The sequence below is a fragment of the Macaca nemestrina genome, chromosome X (assembly GCF_043159975.1).
Source record: "Macaca nemestrina isolate mMacNem1 chromosome X, mMacNem.hap1, whole genome shotgun sequence".
Taxonomy (NCBI): domain Eukaryota; kingdom Metazoa; phylum Chordata; class Mammalia; order Primates; family Cercopithecidae; genus Macaca; species Macaca nemestrina.
The window spans coordinates 119,961,782-119,988,160 of NC_092145.1; the positions used below are offsets into that span (position 1 = coordinate 119,961,782).

A 26,379-nucleotide genomic window follows, 5' to 3' on the forward strand; every position below is an offset into this window, starting at 1 on the left:
TTTGGAATCATTATTAACTTTATTTGTCACTCTTGATAGACATTGGTCCACTCCAACATAAAAAGTAGAATTCACCCACTTCCACTTAATATTCTATAGAATGAAGTTGTACCACAAACCACAGTAACTTACATAGGGGGAAAAGTTGCTGAAATAAAAATGTTTTATATTCATGCCTCAAAATGCCCCTTGGGGATTTTTGTGTGTATAATGAAAAGCATCTGTATACTCCACAAGGCTAGTTTCTTCTTAGATCAATGTAGTATTTTTAGTATCCATACTAGACCATGTAGGTCAACAAACTTGCAGAAGAGGGTTAAAAAACAGCTGTCCTCTGTCACTCAGATACAGTTCCAAAACTAAGTGATTATATAAGCACATCCATATTTTAGGGCCACTCTAAGTTAAAAACCTTTTCCCGTTTCAGAGTTATTTACATCAAATTAAGACATTTACAAATCATTCATAGTATACAATAGCCCAAATATGATTTTCACCTATGCTGTGTAAAGAAGTTAAGCATTCATAAGTTTATCTAATAAATTCAGTGCACTTTTTTCCATAATAACATGAGCTATTTTAAATGTTTTACATTTCTTTCAGTACATATTTCCAAATTCATTAAACATAATGAAATCATGTTATTAAATAGCTATATCATAGTATTCAAGCATATTATGGAATCTATACCACAGTGGGACTCACATCAATACTATAATTCACTCTAGAAAAACATCACAGGCACACACAAAATAGAGAACAAAATTTGATTTTTTTTTGTAAGTGTAAAGTATACTATCTACTTTAAAGCACACCAAAAGACATATTTTAACAAAACAGCCAATTTCCAACGCTCTTTTCTAATTCTGGCACAGGGAACGTTCAATCCATTCGAATCTTCTGGTTTGTCATCCTATAAATGATGCTATCATATCCAGGATCCATGTTCCAAATATTGTAAGAGGTGATAATCACAGCCAAGGCCAAGGCGATCATTATCCAAAGTACCATGTTGAAAACCACAGAATACTCAAAATTATACTTATATGCAAGGTTATAGGGACTTGCTGGGTTCTTCTACAATATAGAAAAGAAAGAAAAATCAAGAGGGAAGAGTTTTAAGATAGGAAATTATCCCAGTCTAGTGGCTGTGATTCATTTGTCTAACAAACATTTCTTCATAAGTGGCATAACAGCTACTTATACTAAGAGGAAGCAAGAAGGAGCGCCTTCGTGGACAAGACACTTGCACTGATGGTGGAAGTATAAACCAGTCCAAATGCTTGGGAAATTTTGACAATACCTAATAAAGTTGAAGGTGTGCATATCCTGTGATCCAGTAAGTCCATACGCTAGGGAAAATTTCTATATGTGTATCAAGAGACATGTATAAGAATATCATCAAAAAGGCTGGGCACAGTGGCTCACGCCTGGAATCTCAGTACTTTGGGAGGCCAAGGCGGGCAGATCACCTGAGGTCAGGAGTTCCAGACCAGCCTGGCCAACATGGTGAAATCCCGTCTCTACTAAAAATATGAAATTAGCCAGGCATGGCAGGTGCCTGTAATCCCAGCTACTCAGGAGGCTGAGGCAGGAGAATTGCTTGAACCCGGCAGGTGGAGGTTGCAGTGAGCCAAGACCGTGCCATTGCACTCCAGCCTGGGCAACAAGAACAAAACTCTGTCTCAAAAAAAAAAAAAAAGTCATCAACAGAATGGATAATTGTGGTATATCCCTACAGCAGAATATGTAACAGTAAAATGACTGAACTACAGCTACATTTGTCCGCCTGAGTGAATCTTAAAAAGAATACTGAACAAAGAACACAGAAAAATACATGTAGTATGATTCCATTTATATAAAATTCAAATACAGGCAAAACCAAACAACACTGTTTAAGGACAAATACATATGCAGTCAATCTGTAAAGAAAAGCAAGGGATTAACATGATATCCAGGACAGCAGTTACCTCTGGATGAGGGAGGGTAGAGGGAGAAAATAGGGAGCTTCAAAGAAGCAAGCATTCTCTTAAGCTATTGATATGGTTTGGTTCTGTGTCCCCACCCAAATCTCATCTTGATTTGTAATCCCCACGTGTCGAGAGAGGGACCTGGTGGGAGGTGATTGGATCATGGGGGCAGTTTCTCCCATACTGTTCTCATGATAGTGAGTTCTCATGAGATCTGATGGTTTAAAAGTGTGGCACTTTCTCTTTTGCCACCTTGTGAAAAAGGTGCCTGCCTCCCTTTCCCCTTCTGCCATGATTGCAAGTTTCCTGAGGCCTCCCAGCCATGTGGAACTGTGAGTCAAGTAAACCTGTTTCCTTTATAAATTACCAAGTGTCAGGTAGTTCTTTATAGCCATGTGAAAATGGAGCTATAAAGTGTTATTATTTTTATTATTTAAATAACTAGTATTAAATATGTTATATACTTATGTATGTATGATCTACTTAACACTTTTTTTAAAATACAGAGCTATGTAAAAACATTGTTTGGGAAACTGAATTCATTCTGACAAAGGCACAGTTTGGGAAATATTCATTCTGGCTAGAGAATTTTAAAAGTAGGAACACAGCAGGAGATGAAGCTAGAAGCAGGGAAGCTACAGAAAATCTGACATGAGCCTCTGGGCAATAAGGAGTCATTGACAAGCTTTAGGCAGAAAGTGAGTGACATGATCAGGTTTGTCTTAAAAAGATAACATTAAAATAAAAAATTAGCTGAGTGTGGTGGCTCAAGCCTATAGAACTGGCTACTCAGGAGGCTGAGGCAGGTGGATCACCTGAGCCCAGGAGTTTGAGGCTACAATGAGCTATGATTGTGCCACTGCACTCCGGCCTGGGACAGGGCGAGACCCTGTCTCAAAAAAAGAAAAGAAAAAAAGATAACTTTGATAACAATGTGTTGGATGGATTTGGGAGGAGCCAGCTGGGACAGAGAGAGACAGATGAGTCCAGACAAGTTAGGAGGCAGCAGCCAAATGAGGTGGGAGAAATGGGGGCAGGGTGCCTGGCAGTAAGAATGAAAAAGAAAATGTAACTGAGATCTATTTGTCCCTACAGCCCCAGCACCTGGCACGTTGTGAGTACTCAGTAAATGTTCCTTAAACTCCCAACTGTCTCCTTAAACTAATGGAAGAGAGTGATTTCAACTGTAGGAGAGAATGGGTACACAGACATGCATATTTACCTGCGGGGAGCTCAGAGCTGAGGCAAACATTAAAGGATTTCATGCCCATGAAGACCTCTTTGTTTCTTTCCTTTTTTTTTTTTTTTTGATAAACAGATTCTTTTTCCTACCCATTTTAAGTGTACAAGTCAAGGAATTTTAGTGGTTTCATAGTCATCGCCACAATCTAATTCTAGAACATTTCTATCACCCTAAAAAGAAATCTCATAGGCTGGGCAAGGTAACACACCTGTAATCCCAGCACTTTGGAGGCTGAGGTGAACAGATCACTTGAGGCCAGGAGTTCAAGACCAGCCTGGCCAACATGGTGAAACCCCATCTCTACTAAAATTACAAAAATTAGCCAGGCATGGTGGTGCACGCCTGTGATTCCAGCTACTCGGGAGGCTGAGGCAGGAGAATCACTTGAACCTGGGAGGTGGAGGTTGTGGTAAGCTGAGATTGTGCTACTGCACTCCAGTCTAGGTGACAGAGTAAGATCCTATCTCCAAAAAAAAAAAGAATTATCTCGGAGGCATCCCCACTCTCAACACATGTGCTCACCACCCAGAGCCCAGGTGCCTTTCTGCTTGCCTTTGCTGGTGGGCAAAAATTTCCAGTCTGCCCTCTCACTGAGGGCACAGCTATTTCAGGGTCAGGGTCCCCAGCTTTATCTGGAGGTGTCCATTCCCATCCCCAACACACAAGGCACGAAAGGACTCTTGGTGACCTAGCTGGCAAATATCCTTAGGGCAGCCTGCTTACCACATTCGGGTTCCTCTTTTTTTTTTTTTTTTTTTTTTTTGAGACGGAGTCTCACTCTGTCACCCAGGCTGGAGTACAGTGGCACAATCTCGGCTCACTGCAACCTCCGCCTCCCGGGTTCAAGTGATTTGTCTGCCTCAGACTCCTAAGTAGCTGGGACTACAGGTATGCGCCACCACGCCCGGCTAATTTTGTGTATTTTAAGTAGAGACGGGGTTTCACCATGTTGGCCAGGCTGGTCTCAAACTCCTAACCTCATGATCTGCCGGCCTCAGCCTCCCAAAGTGCTGGGATTACAGGCGGGAGCCACTGCGCCCAGCCTCCTCTTTATTTACTCTGTAAGAGAATTTCCCTTTCTTATGAGCTGAACTACGTACTTTTTATTTTTATAATTTCTTTTTTCTTTTTTTTTTTTTAATTTGAGATGGAGTCTCGCTGTGTCTCCCAGGCTAGAGTGCAGTGGTGCAATCTCGGCTCACTGCAACCTCCGCCTGCTGGGTACAAGCGATTCTCCTGCCTCAGTCTTCCAACTAGCTGGGATTACAGGTGCCCGCCACCACACCCGGCTAATTTTTGTATTTTTAGTAGAGACAGGGTTTGTTTCACCATGTTGCCCAGGCTGGTCTAGAACTCCTGACCTCAGGTGTCCTGCCCGCCTCAGCCTCCCAAAGTGCTGGGATAACAGGCGTGAGCCACCGCACCCGGCCCAAACTATGTACTTTTTAAAAGGTCTTTATTTTTATCCAGCATTTCTAGATGTTGTATGGTGGAAAATTTGGGGTGGTTGTCTAGACTGACATGCTGTCTGAAACAGAGTCCTTCCATCCCCAATTTAATTTAGAAAGAAACAATCTCAAACCAGTAATCGCTAGACTATCTGAAACAGGCACTGGCTTCAACCTTCTGACTCCAAGTCCCACACTGAGGTCAGTAAAACTGAGCAAGGTGGGGGCTGCAAATGGTTCTGAAGTGGAGGTGTATGTGACTGACTGGATATCTATCTGCTGCAAGTGATGCAGCCAGCCCTAAGCAATGTTCTCGACCGTAGGATGTTAGGGAGTATCTACACTACTCTTTCTCATCACCCTCCCTAGGTTCTGCTGCAGCTGTAAGTATATATGTATGTATGTAAATGTGCACATACATATACACACACACAGGTATGTGTTTTACCATGGCCAGCAACCATGGTAATGCTTAATCTTGACCCTCTAAATGCTTAAACTCGAAGCAAGATCCATACCCAAAAAACTGTTGAAGTAAATCAAAATCATAAAGAGGTATACACAGAGGATCTCAGCAAGTAAGGGACTATGCCACAAAGACAATGTGCCTGCTAGAAAAGCAGAGCCCATAGGATGTGGGCACCACACCACTCCCGCACACATTCACTTCTTTTTTTTTTTTTCAAAACAGGGTCTTGCTATGTTTGCTCAGACTGGCCTCAAACTCCTCCCAAGCTAAAGCAATCCTCCCACCTCGGCCTCCTGAGGAGCTGCGATCACAGGTGTGCGCCACTGCACCTGGCGCCACATTAACTTCTGATGTCTCCTTGTGTGTACTGATATTTGAATTATAATCTTGGACAGATTTACTTTGATCCCTAAAATTCTTGCATTATCTGATTATAACCCCAAAGAATTGATTATCACTGGCAAAACACACATACGTATGTGAACAAGAAGCTTATGTTTTAACTGAAATTGTTTTTCAGATTTACTGACTGCTCATTCATGTCACCCATAGGTTATATAGGACTTTGTATGTTTTTGTTTTTATAAAAAGTTAATTTTACAGTTTTAAAGCAGGATCTCAAAATATACTCACCGCTTGTTTTGCCTCAAGGATAGTCCTTGTCTTCCTAACAAGGGAGGTGTCAAATGACTTGACAGTGACTAACTCTACCACTGCATTCCCACCATAAAGATTGTACATGTCATCTGCAAACTGAAAGTTAGTTATTAACGTTATTGGGAATCTCAAATATGTACTTTTCTCATTTTTAATTAACAAATTAAAATCATATATATTTATCACATCAACATATTGTTTTGAAATATGTACACATTGTGAAATGGCTTAAGTACACATTGGCTAATTAACATATGCATTACCTCACTACTTATCATTTTATGCAATGAGTCAAACACATACTTATTAAAATGATTTTTAAAGCTTTTGTGCAGCTACAAGAACAATGTACACTTACCTCCTGGCTCATGAAATATACTACATCTTAAAATAAGCAAGTATTAAAGGTTTTGATTATGCTCAACTATACAGAAAAGTGTTGAGCTTTAACATATATTCAAATGTTCAGAATAAAATTAAGAGACTGAATTTGTCAGCATATAAATTGGAGGAGGGAAAGTTGGAAAGAGAAATGAAGAAATCTTCCTAAGTGGTCTCTGGTTAATCACAAACATCTATAAAAATTAAAATGTGAAGCCTCACTGAAAGGATGCAGGTGAAGAACTTCAAGGGCAGAGGGGAACTAGCATTTATTATGCATCTACTAAGTGTCTGGTACTGTGCTGGGTGTTCTACTTCAGTTATCTCATAGTGTTTAAGCGGTACAGAGTTTCAGTTGGGGAAGATGAAAAAGTTCTAGAAATAAAAGATAGTGATGGTTGTACAACATGTGAATGTACTGGTACTTAATAACACTAAACTGGACAATTAAAAATGGTTAAAATGGTAATTTTATGTTATATACATTTTACCACAAAAATTTTGTAAAGCTTTGTGTGAGATAACTTTTCCTAATGCTGTTCTTTCTAGCATTAGGAAGAAATATATCAATATACATTTTTGACCCTACTCCATCCTTGGCCAATATAATTAGAGGAACCCCAAAGAAGGCAAGTAAGAGCTCAGTCAACAGTGTTTGAAACAGCAGATTTTTCTATTAAGAGGCTAAAAGTGAAATGGTCATACTCCAGCCTCTCATGTCTCATTGATATTTACCTTTTGCAAAGCGTCAACAAGGATCTTAGAAGCATCTCTGAATTGTTCAGAGTCTTCCCCGTAACGCTTCCCAATTTCATCCAAACCTGCCAGCTCCAGTGAATACAAATCAGGAGAATGATCCTTGGCTAGATGCTTATGACGAGACAGCTTAGGAGAACAAACAAACAAAAAAAGGTAGTGGATAAAGTAAGATGAAAGATGTCAAACACAGCCAGTTAAAGTTTTATGCCCAAACTAGGCTAAACTAAACCATACCAGTGTACTACAGCATGCAAATAGTCTAAAATGGTGGCAAAAGAAACTGGTTTGAATAAGCGTTTCTGATAAATCCAACACGAATCTCATGTTTAGGAGCAGTACAAGACTCCTTGGATATTTAATAAAAGCTTTCAACAAAATTCCTCAGTTTTAAAAACTCAGGTATGGGCCTTGGTATGAAAGAACAGATGGCTGGACCAGTTTGATCCCAGGAATGCACTACACTTCCAGACTCCCCAAACCAACACCTGTTGAAAAAGTTTGGAAAACAACCTCAGAAGACAACAAACAGGTAAGAATTTCTATTTCAGTAACAAGGATGATTTTTAAAAAATCATTCACCAAAAAAATACCCTTCAGACGGATTTTGTCCCTTCTTGACTTGACTGACAGCATTATTAGTCCAAACTATTATTTCTATTTTAGGCCCAAAGATATAGATAGGAATTAAGTCTGACAAGAAATCAACAGCCAAGTTAGGACTATGGCCAGGGTGTTCTTACGCCCAGGCTTGTGTTCTTGGAAGATATGCTGTCTCTCCCTAAAAAGCAGAAATGCAAAATAATTTGACTATAACATGGATATATTCAAAATTCCCAATACTGCCACTAAGTTTTCAATTTTCATGGGATCATAAATCTAAGGCATACTTAATCAAACTTTTCAACTGCTTTTACTATCATTCAAGGATTCTCTAGAAACCAAAATAAATGGAACTGAAAAATCAGAGCAGCCTACTTACCAAGCTTGAAATATCATGTAGCACTTGCAGTTCAGAAAGAAAGAGCAGGTCAACCTTCAGAGAGCCCAAAAAAAAGAGCATTCTTTTAAATGTGCACCAGAGATCTTTATTTGCCATTTATCAAGTAAGGCATGGGATATTACAAATGTTGATGATATAAGTGAATTTATATAATTATCTTCCATTTGGTATGTTTGCTTCAATTGAAAATGCACATAAAACATTATTTCCTAACAAAAAGGTGATGGCCATTCCCTAGTACAGTGACCGCCACTCAATAGCTATATTTTTGACAAAACCATGATAAAGCATTCAAGTTCTCCAGTGGTTTTCCTTCAAAGCATCGGGATATCCTGGCACTCTGCAATGAGATCCTACCATTGGCCCAGTTTGCTTACTTCCCTTGAATAGTTTCCACATCAGAGAATAAAAGATGATGGCCCTGGTCATCCACAGCAACTAAAGAGGGGAGGCCACCACAAAAGTGGCATGCCACATGGTTAAGAGGGTGCATGAGCAGATGGAGAAGCTGAAGGACAGGAGTCAAAAGCAGAGGTGGCTCCCTCCACTGCAATATCCAGAATGAATGAGAAAAATGTGGCAGCACATCAGCAGAAGCAGTGAACAATGGCTCCCAAGTTACCAGATCCACACAGCTCCACCAGTCACCAAGTAGATCTATGACCTCTGGCTTGTTTGAATTACTAGGTGGCAACCCTCATGCTAAAATGTGATGTTATTTACCATAGCTCCCCTCACAAAAAAGGATCAGTTTATTCATGAGAGTCATAAGAAAATTACATTAAAGAAGAATCTACCCCAGCAGTAAATGTGCACAATTTTTCATTTTCTAAAATATCAAAATTTCCAAAATTTCAAGTAGTATAAGGAATGGGAGGGCCAGACGCAGTGGCTCATGCCTGTGATCCCAGCACTTTGGGAGGCCGAGACAGGACTGCTTGAGGCCAGGAGTTCGCCTGGACTCAACAGAGTGAGACCCTGTCTCTATTTTTCAAAAAGAGGGAAATTAATGATATTCATATATTCATTGAATAACTGCACTTACTTCATTGTTCCTACTCAGAGAATTGAGGGGGAGTGAACTGAAAACAGAGTTTTCTTGAAATAGGCGATTACGGAGCTGGCGTAAGGTGACTGAAAGGTCTTCAAACACTGAGTTTGCCTTCCCTACCATATACACTCTCTGTAAGAAGAATAGAAAATTTTAAGTTGCTCACATTCTACAGATTAGTTCCAATACACAGAGGTATGACAACATTGTTCATGAATTAGTTTTAAATTTTCATAATAAAATACATTTCATAATTTCCAAATAATAAAAGCTTATTTTTTAAAATGTCTTAAATAAAAACATTATCACTTACTTCCTCACTGGGAGCCAACTGCAAAACAACAGGAGTTTCCTCAGAAAATAAGGAGTGAATGGAATTTGCAACACTGTCAAGACTAAAAGGAACTGCCTGAAATTTAAGAGTAAGAACGCAATTATTATGTGAACCAAAGTGGGAAGAAAAATCATTCATCTGAATGGTATTTAAAAAGAAGGCTTAAACTTTTTTCCAGCACTTTCTATGGAAATTTAGAAACCCAAAATCATTTCCAAACAAGCTCTTTTGAGGGCACAGAAGATTAAACAGCCCCCTGGTAGGCCGAGTCTGTGTCTCCCAATGTGCCTCAGAGGAAAATAACTTAAACCTGATGGACACAACACTATATCTAGCACAAACCATTTTCTGGTGATCATTCATGTATTTGAAGTAGCAAGGCATTTGGTTTCAATATTGACTAAATGTGCCACGATTAATGCGTATCCCACAATAAAGTATTTAACTTGCATTTAAGAGAAGGTTAGAGGAATCTGAGTATTGAATTTAATTGAAATAAAAATGGAATTCATCTTTCATTTCAAAATTTTAAAAATGTTTAATGAGATTTAACATTTGTCTTCAGATAGCCTAAAGACTCTTGGATAACATGTTAAGTATGTCACAAGGTTTTTGAAGCCTTTATCTTAGGACATGTTGATATTATTAGATTGAAATAACCAATTGTGATAAGACCTACTTTTTTTCTTCAATTTTTTTATTAAAGTGCAAAATACATATAATATAGTATACAAATCTTGGGGTAACAGCTCAACAAATGTTTACAAATGCATGCACTCAGGTAGCACAGCCAGACCGACACAGAACACTATCAGTGCCCTCGAAGTACTACCTCCACCCTCAAGGGTAATGAAAATTCTGACTTCTATTTCCATTAGATTTGTTTTGCACTACATGATTTTAAAAAATAAATTAGTTATTTTTCCCCTCAAAAAATTATTTCATTCCCAGTATTACTGTATTAAAACAAGGAATACAGTCATGTTTTTGTTTTAATGGAGATTTCTTACGTTGATCTTTCGTTCAGTAGTTCCCTTACTACTTAAAGATTCATGTTTACAAGTAGCAAAGTAACGCTAATGTGGTACAGGCAGAAATCAATGTGATTATGTCTTACTGATAAAATCCCAGCATCACTTATTTTTTATTTATTTATTTATTTATTTTGAGACAGAGTCTTGCTCTGTCGCCCAGGCTGGAGTACAGTGGCGTGATCTCGGCTCACTGCAGCCTCCGCCTCCCAGGTACAAGTGATTCTCCTGCCTCAGCCTCCTGAGTAGCTGGGATTACAGGCATGCACCACCACACCTGGCTAATTTTTGTATTTTTAGTAGAGATGGGGTTTCACCAAGTTGGCCAGGCTAGTCTCAAACTCCTAGCCTCATGTGATCTGCCTGCCTTGACCTCTCAAAGTGCTGGGATTACAGGCATGAGCCACCACGCCCGGCCCCAACATCAATATTAAGTGATCAATTTTATGATTCTGTGAAATGAAATAATTTTTTTCTCTTACTCAAGATGCTTATTAACTCTTCCCCAAATTCTCTTAAAATGAGTTAATGAGTAAGTGAAGAGGGGGAAGAGAGTTCAAAGTTGCAAAAGCATACTGTTAGCAGCCGCCCTGAATCAGCTAGAGGTGCTTTCCTTTAGCAATCATACAGTTTACCTCCTCAGGCTGTGAGGGGAATACATGAGTAAATCATGCAAACTTTCCAGCCTCACTTCACTTAGTGAAATGGCGCTTGGTTCAGGAAAGTTGAAGATTAGGTACCATGTCCATAGAGATCAAATTGAAGCAGCTCATGAATCAGATGAACACCAATGAAGGAAAATAAATAATTATATAGGCAGCTAAGCTCAAAAAGTAAAAAGCTTGGTTGCTTATAATAACGAATGATGGTTTTCTCTCACTGTATTATAAGGAGATGCATATCTCTTCTCATATTTCTGTACCTGTATGACTTGAAATTCTAACTAAAACAGCTAGCTAATCAAATGGAAGCTACGTTAAATGGAATTCTAAGATACTCTGATTTTTATGTTTTGTGGGGTTTGCCCCTGAATCTTTTCTCTCATTTACCATCTTCTGCTAGGAAAAGTATTGAGCAGCCAACCAGGGCCAAACAATAAAATGAGCTCCTTGCACAGCACAGCTTCTTCTCATGTAAAATGAGGCTAGTCTGTTGTTAAATCTTTATTTTTGGATTACATGCTAATAAAAATCTCAAAATGGCATTTTGGATTTTTACATATTTATTTTGAAGAAAATCTTCTGCAATGATTTTCACAGAAATCACATAATAAACAACTTAAATGCTCCCTGTGAAATAATCTGCCTTTTGATCTGTATTGTTCCCTTCCTTCTACTTTATGTGTATTTACTCTGAAGTTCTTCTGCTTTCTTTAGCTCATTAATTTCCATTCTTAGACAAGCTAAATTGTCTAAAACATGAATTTAAGGCTATAAACTTCTCTTTTCTTACCACGTTAGCTGCACCTCCCAATTTTGTAAATAAATGGTACATTCATTGTTACTCAGTTCCAAATAATTTAGAAAGTTCCAGTGATCTCCTCCTCAACCCATGAATTATTTAGGAGTGCATCTATTCCAACTATCTTTTCTTGTTGACTTTTTTTGTTTTTACCATCTCTAAATAAGACACTTAAATTAAATCTCCTGATTTTTCAATTTCAGGCCTTGTCTATTTACTACCCATTATAGAAAACGAGGCTTTAGCTCTCTCACATCACCAACCACACTGCCCCACCCCCTGAGCCATCCATGCGCTCCACTTCTGTTTCTATCTCCCCACTCTCCCAACAGTTACATCAAAATTTTCACTGGATCAGTATCATTTTATTATTATGACAATGTAAATAATACTCAACTTAGCTCATACTACACAATCACTGCATTTTCCTTGCTTTCCTTCTACTCTCATTCCTTTGTAATGACAGTGTCTTTTTTCTCCCTGATAGCTTTTAAGACTTTCCATTTCTTTGATGACTCTTCAATTTCACTGTATCCAGGTGTGGATCTGGCTTTTGCCTACTGGATGTTCCATATGCTTTAAATCTGAGGAGTCGTATCTTTTGTTTGTTACTATTTCCAAATACTTTTCATTTTATTTTTAACTGACAAACAGTAACTGTATATATTTATGGGGTACAATGTCATGTTTTGTCATAAGTTTACAAAGTGGACTGATTAAATCAGGCTAATGAACAAATCCATCACCTCACATACTTATCTTTTTTTGTGGTAAAAGTATCTAAAATCTACTCCTTTAGCAGTTTTGAAATATACACCGCATTATTATTTAATATAGTCACCATTCTGTGCAACAGATCACTAAAGCATGATCCAGCAAGCCCACTTCTGGGTATATATTTCCAAAGCAATTGAAGTCAGTATGCTGAAGAGGTAACTGCACTCCCATGTTCACTGCAGCACTATTTACAATTTCTAAAATATGGATGGAAGCAACGTCGGTGTCCATAATCAAACGAATGGATAAAAGAAAATGTGCAACTGGATGCAGTGGCTCATGCCTGTAATTCCAGCACTTTGGGAGGCTGAGGTGGGTGGATCACCTGAACTCAGGAGTTTGAGACCAGCCTGGCCAACATGATGAAACTTCATCTCTACTAAAAATACAAAAAATTAGCCGGACGTGGTGGCGTGCACCTGTAATCCCAGCTACTCAGGAGGCTGAGGCACCAGAATCCCTTGAACTCAGGAGGCAGAAGTTGCAGTGAGATGATATCGCACCACTGCACTCCAGCCTGAGCGACAGAGCAAGATTCTGTCTCAAAAAAAAGAAAAAAGCAGAAAGAAGAAAATGTGTGTTGGGAACAAGCCCCCCAAAATCTGGCCATAAACTGGCCCCAAAACTGGCTATAAACAAAATCTCTGCAGTACTGTGACATGTTCATAATGGCCCTAACGCCCAAGCTGGAAGGTTGTTGGTTTACAGGAATGAGGGCAAGGAACACCTGGCCGGCCCAGGGCGGAAAACCGCTTAAAGCCATTCTTAAACCACAAACAATAGCATGAGCGATCTGTGTCTTAAGGGCATGTTCCTGCTGCAGTTAACTAGCCCAACCTATTCCTTTAATTCGGCCCATCCTTCATTTTCTATAAGGGACACTTTTAGTTAATTTAATATCTATAGAAACAACACTAATGACTGGTTTGCTGTTAATAAATATGTGGGTAAATCTCTGTTCGGGGCTCTCAGCTCTGAAGGCTGTGAGACCCCTGATTACCCACTTCACACCTCTATATTTCTGTGTGTGTGTCTTTAATTCCTCTAGCACCGCTGGTCTCCCCAACCCAGCTGGTCTCGGCAGAAGAAAATGTGGTATATAAACATAATGGAATACTATATAGCCTTTAAAGTGGGGGAAACTGTCATTTGCAACATGGATAAACCTGGAGGACATTATGTTAAGTGAAATAAGCCAGGCATAGAAGGACAAATACTACATGACCTCACTTGTAAGTTGAACTCATAGAAGTAGAGAGCAGAATGATGGTTAGAAGAGGCTGGGGAAGACAGGTGGATGGGGAAAGGAGAAATGTTGATCCAAATAGCTTTTTCTTTTTTTTTTTTCAGGTAGAGTCTCGCTCTGTCACCCAGGCTGGAGTGCAGTGGCGCAATCCCAGCTCACTGCAACCTCCACCTCCTGGGTTCAAGTAATTCTCGTGCCTCAGCCACCAAGTAGCTGGGACTACAGACATGTGCCACCACGCCTGGCTAATTTTTGTATTTTCAGTAGAGACAGGGTTTAGCCATGTTGGCCAGGTTGGTCTCGGATTCCTGGCCTCAAGTGATTCACCCGCCTCGGCCTCTCAAAGTGTTGGGATTACAGGCATGAGGCATGGTGTCGGGCTCCAAATACCCTTTTAAGATATTGTTTTATTATTATTTTCAGATTTAACTGCATTGTGGTCAGAGAAGGTAGTTTATATGATACTGATTCTTTATTGTTTGTTGAGATTTGCCTTGTGGATTAGTGCATAGTAATTTTTTCTAAGTATGCCATCTGTGCTTGGAAATAATCTATACTAGACCACAGGAAAGTCTGAAAAAAAAAAAATTCCCAAAACTTCAGCATCACATAGACCACAGTATTACAATGCAGTGAACTTAGAAATTTAAAAATTAGAAATTATGTTTTTAAAACTCATGCATTTGGAAAAAATACTTCTACATAACTCATGGGTTAAAGAATCACAATACAAATTATGAAATATTTTGAAGTATCAACTAAAGCACCATATATCAAAAATATCTTATAACTCCCTCATAGTTTCTGTTCCTTCCTTTTTTTCACAAATTTTTTCTCTTTCTTTCTTCTTCTCCCCTCCCCAGAGATAGGGTCTTGCTATGTTGACCAAGCTGGTCTCGAACTCCTGGCCTCAAGCAATCCTCCCATCTTGGCCTCCCAAAGTGCTGGGATTACAGGTGTGAGCCACCATGTCTGGCCCTTTTTTTTTTTTTCACAATTTTAATGTATGTATTTTTAGGTCTCTTGGAAATTGGCCTATTCTCTGTAGTTCTAAGGAGATGAATTCTGTTTGTTGCACCTAGTTTCTCGTGGCATTTTTTTTCCTTCAGGTGCTTTGTAAATTCCACTCATCTTCCATATTTGACCAAAGGAGCCCTTGGCTGTGGAGGTGTCCCTATGGGGCAGGTCATGTGAATTTGGAAAGAACCACTCTACACAGCATAAGCCTATAACTCTAATTCTAATTTCTCTCAGGGGACTCTTTGGGTCCAACAGCCAAGGGCAGCAAGCCAGCTTTACTAGTTTTACCAGTCCTCTTTTCAAGAACAAGTTGACAGCATTTTCTAGTCCCTGGATTTCTGCAGGAAACACAGTTTCAGCATCAGCTCCTGCTCACCACTATGGCTTCTGAGTTTTCCATCCATATGTAACACCTGTGTATATCGCCCCCTCTTGCATTCAAATTTACTTATGCTAGTAAAAATGTTTTTGTGACATTCTTTCAAGCACTTCTCTATGCTTATAATGGAAGGAGGGCCTCTCAGATCAGCACAGTCACCCACATTGCCTGAATGGCCAGTGAAGGAGTAAGTGAGCCAGCAAGCAGCCTCCAGTGTCCTTACACACAAAAAGAGGTAAAATCCTGCAGGGAAGATGACAAGACAATGGCCAAGAAAATGGCAGCAGGATACACGCCCCACCTGGTTTCTCCTTTGGTGGCTCTCTTTTTCGAGCCTCTGGCTATTCTGAGTGGGGCAATTTCTCTATCTCTTATCTTAAACAGTACTCTCATCCACAGAGAACAGCCAAGCCTCAATCAATTACAATCATCATGTAATTTTCTTAAAAAGAAATTGTGTTTGTAAAAGAATTTCAAAAGAAACCGTGCATCAGAAACAGATAAGAGAAGTATGTTTAGAATGCAATTCATAATGGCAGCTGACAAGGGAAAATGTAAAACACATCCCTTTAATTTTTTATAATAAATACTCACATTCTCCAAAGGGTACGAAATGACACTGCCTGGGGGTAGAGCCAGTTTGTCCACTCCCTTCACCATCACCATGACAGTAGCCCGAGGACGATGAAACAGGTTACCCACTGCGAGTCCTGGCCAAGAAAGGTCCTAAACATTGAAAAGCACAAAACGGTGCTTAATTATCAACTCAGGAACCCACCTCCCCAATAACATCTAATAAGCAGAGTTAAGGGGTTCTGGGATGACAGACAAGGAAAATTCACAGGGAAAGTAAACATTTTATTTGTGGCAGTCGCTGCAATCTCCTAATTAAGAATGCTGATTTCTACCCTCTTCATTTTCTTAAAATTCTACAGATTTGAAACAAAGTCTAATAGTAAGTTATCTCACACCTTTTGTGGAAAAAAACAAGCAAGTAAACAAAACAGAGGTACCTTTCAAATAACAGATCACAAAATAATTCTTTTCTTCATGTAGCTACGGAAATTTTCTTCCCCCACATCATTTTTTGCCCTTATATACAGCATCACTTTTATCTTTCACAGCAACATAGCAAGATGGTCATTAAAACATCCTCTTTAGACTAAGCTCTTTATAAATAAAACAATTCCTACTAAAAGTAACTATCATTAGTTTACTAATAATTCTTTCTCAAAGTTATTTTAACAGCCATCTGTAATCAAGTTTAAGGTTGTAAAGAACTAGATGGTCGGGTATGGTCTTCACGCCTATAATCTCAGCACTTTGGGAGGCTGAAGCAGGTAGATTCCTTGTGCCCAGGAGTTCAAGACCAGCCTGGGCAACATGGCAAAATCCTGTCTCTACAAAAAATATAAAAATGATCTGGGCATGGTGTTGTGCACCTGTGGTCCCAGCTACTTGGGAGGCTGAGGTGGGAGAATCTCTTGAACCTAGGAGGTGGAGGTTGCAGTGAGCCAAGATCAGGCCACTGCACTCTAGCTTGGGTGACAGAGCGGGACCCTGTTGCAAACAAAACAAAACAAATAAAAGAATTAGGTACAGGCTGGGTGTGGTGGCTCGTGCCTGTAATCTAGCACTTTAGAAGGCTGAGGCAGAAAGGATTGCTTGAGGCCAGGAGTTAAAGACCTACTAGCCTGGACAACATAGTGAGACCCTGTCTCTATGAAAAATTTAAAAATCAGCCAGGCATGATGGCATGCACCTGTAGTCCTAGCTACTCAGAAGGCTGAGGCAGGAGGCTGAGGCAGGAAGATCACTTGGGCCCTGGAGTTTAAGGCTGCAGTGAGTCATGCAGACTCAAACTCAGCTTGGGCGACACAGTCAGACCCTGTCTCTAAAAAAAAAGAACTAGGTAAAAATTTCATCCTTAAATGTAAACAACCAATCGTGTTCACTTTGGTTGCCCAAAGACTACAAAAAGCTCAGGGGCTCTGCCCTTAGGCCTGGCAGTGAAGCAGTTCCCAGGCAGAGTTTCTGTTTTCAGGGGTGCTCAGGATTTGGAGAAAAGTTCCTTTCAGTGACTGATGATATATATCTAGAGACCACATCAAAAGCAGCAGACTTACAAAGAGAAGGAGATGATAGCACAGAGCAAGCTGCATTTCCTTTCTTCTGAGCCCTTAGCTTCTGATCTCTCATACTGACTGGATCTAGACCCTCCCACCCCCTACAATCACATAAGCAACCAATTACTACAACAGGTCACAGCTTCATTCTAGGAAACCAAGGTCCTTGGCTGCCCCATGGCTACTGACTACACTATTTTCCTAACCTCAGGCATAATGCATATATATTTTATCATTCATAGTGAATCTATCGCCTATTCTAAAAGAAAAAAAAAAAAAAAAAAGTAGATATCCTATTAGCAGTAGGACAGATGCATTCTCTAATATATAAAGAATTTCACTACAATGAATAAACAATTATATAGTTAATGATTTCTAATGATTTGTTTCAGAAGCCAAGCTTGAAGCACTTATCCAAAATCTTCCCAACTCAAATGGGCTTTTTAAAAATTAATTCATTTATTTTTAATTGAGATGGGAGTCTCACTATGTTGCCCAGGCTGGTCTCAAATTCCTGGGTTCAACTGATCCTCCCACCTTGGCCTACTAGAATGCCGGGATTACAGGCGTGAGCCACTGCGCCTGGTCCAGATGAGCTTTTTAACTTTTGTAATCTGTACCAAATGTACCTACATTTGTTTGATGCTTTCTTGGGCTATTAGCAGAAATCAGTAAAAATGTTCTTAGAAGCAGCTCCAAACATTTAAAAAAATATATACATACTTCTTTCACAGAGAAGCCCATGGACAATGCAGCCACGTCTGGGATCCGCTCTCCTGGTATAGGCCAATTTCCATTTCGGAAAACAACAGACCCCGGTGATCTTAATATACTAAACTCGTTCCCCAAAACACCTGAAAAGAAAACAGATTAGTAAATGAATTATCAACACCATAAATCATTTACCTTGACAATTATTAAATATAATACATGTTCCCCATTCACCACTGACTTAACATATTAAATTATGACTGGCCAAAATGCTGAGTCCTAAACAATAACAAATTCTTTTTCAAAGTATCACTCTAAGGATTTAAGTCCACACATTCTGCTGGAACAAAAGTACAACTATCAGAGCCTCTCTGAACCCATTCTGGTTCAGGGACTGCCTGATAAAAACAAGAAACAAACAAACAAAATCTCAAAAAGAGATCAACAAAGGTACGACTATAAAACAGGGTTTCCTAATGATATAGACACCTTCCTACTGATGGCTCTTAATAGAGGCATGTAGCAATTTGGCAGGAATTAGAAATCAGTGGCATATCTCCAAAATTTAAAAAACAAAGCCCAGGCACAGACTAAAAAGGAAGAAAAGCTTGAAATCTCTAAATTATTTCTACCATCAATCCTCTCTACACAATACAAATTCATCAAGTTCCTAGTATTTCACTATAAGATTTTAGCAGGTTAGTATGTCTTAGGATAGGTAACATCTTCCCTTATGTCCCACAGGCAACCCTAGTGAAATAAGGACTCTCAAATGTTGGGGGGATGGGGCATACATGTCACAAGGAGAAACACAAAAACACTTCAGACTTTAGAAACAAAGTCCAGGAAATTGTAGTTGACATGTCAAGAGGTAAGAAAAGGTATTCTGTAATGATAAAGTCAACTAGTCTAAGGTTTGGGGATTAAAAGATAAAGATGAGAAAGGGACTATTTTATAAGCCCTCCACAGCCAAGGATGACATATTTGGCCTCTTCATCCATTATCTATTAACCTAGTGATGTCTAGCTTACACGGGGACGAGTAGCTAATTTCAGTCACTGAAAGGAACTGTTCTCCATATCCTGAGCACCCCTGAAAACAGAAACTCTGCCTGGGAACGGCTTCACTGCCAGGCCTAAGGGCAGAGCCCCTGAGCTTTTTGTAGTCTTTGGGCAACCAAAGTGAACACGATTGGTTGATTACATTTAAGGATGAAATTTTTACCTAGTTCTTTTTTTTTAGAGACAGGGTCTGACTGTGTCGCCCAAGCTGAGTTTGAGTCTGCGTGACTCACTGCAGCCTCAAACTCCAGGGCCCAAGGGATCTTCCTGCCTCAGCTTCCTGCTTCAGCCTTCTGAGTAGCTAGGACTACAGGTGCATGCCATCATGCCTGGCTGATTTTTAAATTTTGCATTCCTATGAAAAAAATTAGCTCTAAGTCTAGAACAAATGTTAGCCACATCTAGTATGGGAAAATTAGACTTTAGTAAAGCATCAGTGTTATTCTCTTGACCTAAGGAAAGTACCACTAACAGGGTATGGAAATAAAGTTGGAAGCAACAGTAAATGTTTTGGTGTTGCAGTATTGACAGTAAATAAAAGGTTTCAGGATGGTGCTGATACATAGTGTTACAAATTTCAATCCAGCACAGCCGTCAGAACAGGAACTTCCAAACTGCTCTAGCTGAAGATAGACCAAAAAAATTTAGCAGAATGGAATGGTCTTTTGTAACTGATAGATATCTTGGTTCACTAAAGTAGTAGTACTGCAAACACTAAAAAAAATGAGTAACCAAGAGACCTATGCTTCCCAAGAACCATACACATATTTAGTTTGTTTGTTTTGAGACAGAGTCTCGCAGTGTTGCCAAGGCTGGAGTGCAGTGGCACAATATTGGCTCACTGCAACCTCCGCCTCCCAGGTTCAAGCAATTCTCCTGCCTCAGCCTCCCGAGTAACTGGAATTACAGGTGTGTGCCATCATGCCCGGCTAAATTTTGTATTTTTAGTAGAGACGGGGTTTCACCATATCAGCCAGGCTGGTCTCAAACTCCTGACCTCAAGTGATCAGCCCGCCTCGGCCTCCCTATGTGTTGGAATTACAGGCGTGAGCCACCACACCCAGCCCCAGGTACCATACACATTTAAAAAACCATATTTTGATTTGGAGATACCCTTGTTTTGAGACATGGCCCTACTCATTCAATTCCAGCAAACCTATACCAAATAACTTTGCCCCAACTTCGTAGTTTCAACTTCCATGCTTGTACAACAGTCCTTTAGAAGCCCAGAGCTTTAGAAAACCTAGAGTCAGGGACTCCTATAAAGAGAAAGGTCATTTGTCCAAACTTCTGCTTATTGTAAGTATAAGCATGTCTCAGGGATACCTGGCAGAAAGTCACCCCTCCTCTATTTCAATACTGCCAGTGATGGGGACACCACCTCAATATACGAACTACATTTGCCAGCAACTGGCTTCATTTTCCCAACATTCTAATCCTTTGAAAAGTTTTTCCTTGTACTGAACTGAAATGGGCTTCCTAACTTTCAACTTCCTATGCTATCACTCCCTGACTCAGTCTCACCAGATAACCTCATCTCCAGCTTCAGAGAAAACAGAGGAATTTCTTGAGCTACCTGCTTCCTCTCCCCACCACAAATTTATCTGCACAAGCCCCTATCTATATCTCCTCTCCCTCCAGACATGAGGGCAGGGATGTCCCTCCTCCAGTCGAAGACAATCGTGTGTTCAGCCTTCTCAGGGACCTTCGCTCCTTCACTGTTTATTAAGTAGCCACTCTTCTAGGACAGACAACATATCAGGAGCTAGGTGGCTATATGGTAACAGCCATCAAAAGATGGCCCCTATAGAATACAAGCTCCATGAAGGCGGGGATTTCAGTGCAGTCTTGTTCACACACTATCCCCAGGGCTGAGAAGAGAGCCCGACACATTGCTGCTCAATAAGTACTTGTTGAGTTAATGAATGAATGAAGTCACACCTCAAACCACCAATTTTCTCCCTCTCCACTGGCCCTTTCACTTCAGCATAAAAATAAACTCAGGGCACTCCCATTCTATAACTAAAACCATAAAAAAACCTCCTTTGGTCCTACCAGTCTCCACCAGCTACCAGCCTTGCTCCCCTTCAGAGGAAGAATCCAGGAAGAGCAGTCAACCACCGTTTGCTTCTATACTTCATTTTACATTTACTACTTAACCCACACAATTTTTCAAAACTTTTAATTTTTTTTTTTTTTTTTTTTTTGAGACAGGGTCTTGCTCTGTCACCCAGGTTGGAGTGCAGTGGTAAGGATCTCAGCTCACCGCAATCTCCACCTCCCAGGTTCAAGAGATTCCACTGCCTCAGACTCCTGAGTGGCTGGGACTACGGGCACGCATCACCCCATGTGGCTAACTTGTGTATTTTTTTGGTAGAGACGGGGTTTCACTCTGTTGGCCAGACTGGTCTCAAACTCCTGACCTCAAACAACCCGCCTGCCTTGGCCTCCCAAAGTGCTGGGATTACAGACGTGAGCCACCGCACCTGGCCGCCCACACCTTCCAAGCCCACCATGCCACTGAAACGACTCCCCAAACTCAAAAGGCAATTTCCATCCCTTAATTTTATCTAACTTACCAAAGCATTTGATACTACCAACTCTGTCCTTGAAAAGCCCCTGCTTTGGTCTTCATGCAGCCACAGCCCCTGGTTTTCCTTGCAATCCCTTTGACTGCTTCTCCTCTGTTTCTTTCCCTTCCTGCCCTTTAAAGCACTGGCGGCCAAACTTTTTAGATTTCAACCCTATCAGCACAAAATTGGAAAGTAGCCTTTCTCTCTTCTCTCTGTCCCTCTCATCCTCTCCATGTAAAGTATACACTTCTACTATAGTAATAGATTATGTATTTGATTTGTGCTATATTACAAAGCACAAAAAAACAAAAATTTTAAAAAGGATGAGATACCTGTGTATATTTTTCCCAATCTAATAATGAGAAAACATCAGATAAACCCAAATTGAGGGACAGTCTACAAAATACCTGACCATTATTACTTAAAAAGAGATAAGATAAAAACAGATAGGCCAGGCATGATGGCTCACAGCTGTAATCCCAGCACTTTGGGAGGCTGAGACAGGCAGATCACTTGAGGTCAAGAGTTCAAGACCAGCCTGGCCATCATGACGAAACTCCATCTCCACTGAAAATATAAAAATTAGGCCAGGTGTGGTGGCTCATGCCTGTAATCCCAGCACTTTTGGAGGCTGAGGCGGGTGGATCATTTGAGGTCAGGAGTTCGAGACCAGTCTGGCGAACATAGTGAAACTCGTCTCTACCAAAAAAAATACACAAGTTAGCTGGATGTGGTGGTGCATGCCTGTAGTCCCAGCTACTCAGGAGGCAGATCACCTGAGGTTGAGAGTTCAAGACCAGCCTGACCAACATGGAGAAACCCCGTCTCTACTAAAAAAATACAAAATTAGCCAGGCGTGGTGGCGCATGGCTGTAATCCCAGCTACTTGGAAGACTGAGGCAGGAGAATCACTTGAACCCAGGAGGTGGAGCTTGAGGTGAGCCAAGATCGTGCCATTGCACTCCAGCCTGGGCAACAAGAGTAGTCCCAGCTACTTGGGAGGCTGAGGGACAAGAATCACTTGAACCCAGGAGGCGGAGGTTGTAGTGAGCCGAGATTGTGCCACTGCACTTCAGTCTGGGTGACAGAGCAAGACTGTCTCAAAAAAGAAAAAAAAAAAATGATCGCTAGATAGACAGATAGATAGATAGAGGCCAGGTGCGATGGCTCACACCTGCATGTAATTCCAGCACTTTGGGAGGCTGAGGAGGAGGATCACTTGGGCCCAGGAGTTCAAGACCTCATCGCTACAAAAACAAACAAAAAATTAGCTGGGTATGGTGGCATGCACCTGCGGTCCCAGCTACTAGGGAGGCTGAGGTGGGAGAATCGCTTGAGCCTGGGTAGTCGAGGCTGCAGTGAGCTGTGATCACACCAGTGCACTCCAGCCTGGGCGACAGAGTGAGACTCTGTCTCAAAAACAAAAACAAAAAAGATATAAATGGAAGTTCTAGTACATTCTTCTGGCATCCAAATGGATCACCTAGCATATTCCACTTTGGAGATCTGAGGGCTCCATTCTTGACTTTTATTACTTTCCTATTCTACATCTCTCTGAGGCTGAGCCCAACTACTCCTAAGGCTGCAAACACCAAAAACACCCAATTCACCACCTTTCCACACGCTTCTCCCGTATTCTCTATCTTGACGGATGATACCACCTTCCAACCAGTGGCTGGAATCAGTTGTCTTTAAATCCTTCCTCAGCAACACAGCTAATTAGCCACTGAATTTCATCTTTCTTTCTTATCTCACAAATCCTTTCCCTCGATGTCCAGGCCACACTCTTCAGGCCCTCACCAGGTATGCTAGAATTGGTTGCCTTATGACCCTTGTCATGCCACTCTCCAATCCAGATTTTCCCATAACTGCTTCAAAATACAGATCTGACTATTCACCCTTCTGCTTAAATGCCTCCTCTCACTGCCCAGAGACTCTGAGGCAAAACCCAAAGCATTAACACCCAAGTAACCTCATCAACATTATTTCTGGGATCTCCCCAACTTAATCGCTGTACATTTTAGCCCCACCAAACTAATTGCCCCTTTACTCTCACATCGCTCTGCTTTTACACATGCTGTTCTGTTTCAAATACCTTTTCTTCCCACCCCAACTTTTCAACACATTAGCCCTGGGAGGCACCTCCCATGGGAAATTTTTCTCAGCCTCCCCCGTCTGCGATAAGTGTCCTTCCCTCTAGGAACTCCACTATACTGTGCTATGATCATCTATGAATGGTGGATGGAATCAATTAATGGGTCCTATCTCTCTCCTCTTCTACATGACATCACTTCAAATTCCATGTGTTCACCCTTGGCCATTCTTCTCCAGGCTAAATATCTGAATTTTTTCAAATACTCCTCATGATTTGGTATTCAAAACCCTAGTTCCCTTCCTCTCTCTCTAGGTCCCTAGTTCTCTCTCTAGTTTGGCAACACTGTTTTAAAGGATTTCTATTTTTGTTTCTGCCTGGAATATAGAAGTCAGAGCTCTTAAAGATATTTTCCATTACATCACATTTAGTCATTGTGGAAAATAATAATTGAGCCTCATCTGACAAGACTGAGCAATTCAGAAGCTGACAGGATCAGGTTCTTGTTCTGTATGAACTCGGCTATGCTAGTAAGGAAAGCATGTTCAAACCGTGTGCAGAAGCAATTATTTTATCTCAGACCCAAAACAAAAAAGCCTACACCTCAATGAATCAAAATAATATCAGTCAAAACATTAAAACATGGAATCTCAATAGATGTTCAGTTAAACCATAGGATCAAAGGGAATATTTTTAAAATTTCAAAAACTGAATTAAAATTAATTCCCTCAAAGTATCTCAGTAGATCAGAATGACCTTTCCGGAGCCAGAAACAGAAGAAACAAAAAACTTGAAAATGTTTGGGGCATGGATACAACGTAACTATCATTAACACACAAAAACCCCCGCACCTCTAGGGACAGAGGAGATCTGCAGATTTCAAGAGCATACTGGTGCAGAATTAAATCGCCATTCCAAAAGCAGGACCTCCCAACACCTCACATAGGTTTTTGGTTTGTTTGTCTGTTTGTTTGTTTTTGCTTTTGAGACAAAGTCTGGCTCTGTCGCTCAGGCTGGAGTGCAGTGGCGCGATCTCGGCTCACTGCAACCTCCGCCTCCCGGGGTCAAGCGATTCCTGTACCTCAGCCTCCTGAGTAGCTGGGATTTACAGGCGTGCCCCATCACGCCCGGGTAATTTTTGTATTTGCAGTAGAGATGGCGTTTTGCCATGTTGGCCAGGCTGGTCTCAAACTCCTGACCTCAGGTGATCCGCCTGCCTCAGTCTCCCTAAGTGCTGGGATTACAGACGTGAGCCACCGCGCCCGGCCTCCCACAGGTTTTAAACTGACACACTGAGGATCAGAGCACCCATTCCTCCAAACTGTTCTCAACTTGGCCTCTTGTTCACTACTGTGTGTGCCTCCAGTCTCAGCCCCCATTACTCTCACATTCTCATACAGTAATAGCGTTACCTGTGCAACACAACATATATAATGGAAAAGGCCCATGCGCTGGTACCACCTCATCTGAAATCAAATTCAGCTTTGCTACTACCTGTTTAGCATTGGGTAATTTATTTAGGTTGATCACCCTGCAAAACGAAGAAGATACCCACTTCTAAGGACTGCTGTCAAATGAAATACATTACCACATGATATGCAATAAGAGGCCACGTATTAGCTGATTTCTTCTCCTCTTGCTGAATGCTTAGGAACCTAGGTTCTACTCAGAAAGCTACCATGTATTGACATGTGACCCTAAAAATGTGACTCACATCCTAGTTTCCAAATCCTTAAAATTTGGAACTGTGACAAACCATTGAGAGGTGCTTTGTATTCGCCTTAAGAAATAATCATATAAAAATAATGACTCCATCTCAACTTTTGTATCCTGAAATATACATAAGGGAGGGGAGGGGAGGAGATTTCAGCAATTACTGATGACAACCACTAGAAATGAAGACACCGTACAAATGCAAAAATATCGTGGCAGCTAAAAAGTCTGCCTTCCCTTTTTCGGCAGCGGGCTGCGACTCAATGAATCCCACTTCATTGAGAAATGTATCTCCGTACTCTGAAGGGCCTCTCCAGGCGGAAGAGGCCTGCCGGACGCGCCTTCCTCAAAGTGGAGGGTGGAGGCCGGCTCAAGGGTCCCCTACGCAGCCCAGCCCCGGCCCCGGCGGCCCGTGAGGCCGCGCCGCCACCGCCGATCCGGAGAAGATGCTGACAGGGAGGCGGCTGAGGCGAGGCCGCCGCTGACGGACCGCACTGCGGCACCTGCCTCGCAGTCACTCGCCCGCGGCCGCCCCGGACCCCCAAGCTCCGCGGCGCAGGGCCTCCCCAGGCACGTCCTGCCCGCCCCCGGCTCCTCACCCGCCACCAACGCCAGGAGCACGACAAACACAGCCATGGTGCCGCGCCGGCCGCAGCAGTGCAGGGCGACACGGAGCGAGCCGGCGGGACACGAGCGACAACCGCAGCGTGAGGGGGCGACGCGCTCGGACTCTTCCAGACTCCCGGGGCCCGTCCCTTCGTCGCGTCCGCTGGGACAGCTGCCGCTTTCTCCACCAATCACCAGCTACGTCGCGGCCTACGGAAGAGACGTAACTTGGGGAGCGTCAGTCTGATAGGCGGGGCTTAAAGTAACGGA

The 26,379-nt window shown here is 41.4% G+C and overlaps 1 protein-coding gene across 1 annotated transcript; it reads right to left on the reverse strand.

Moving 5' to 3' along the window:
- Positions 1 to 26,271, reverse strand: LOC105499913 (ATPase H+ transporting accessory protein 2). Its single transcript, XM_011772786.2, has 9 exons — positions 26,103 to 26,271; positions 18,076 to 18,206; positions 15,821 to 15,952; positions 9,292 to 9,387; positions 8,973 to 9,110; positions 7,907 to 7,960; positions 6,904 to 7,053; positions 5,764 to 5,883; positions 1 to 1,077 (listed from the first exon to the last, which is right to left on the reverse strand). The coding sequence occupies exons 1-9, from the start codon at positions 26,137 to 26,139 to the stop codon at positions 883 to 885; spliced, it is 1,053 nt and encodes a 350-aa protein (XP_011771088.1). The 5' UTR covers positions 26,140 to 26,271; the 3' UTR covers positions 1 to 882.
- Between the last annotated feature and the right edge of the window lie 108 nt (positions 26,272 to 26,379).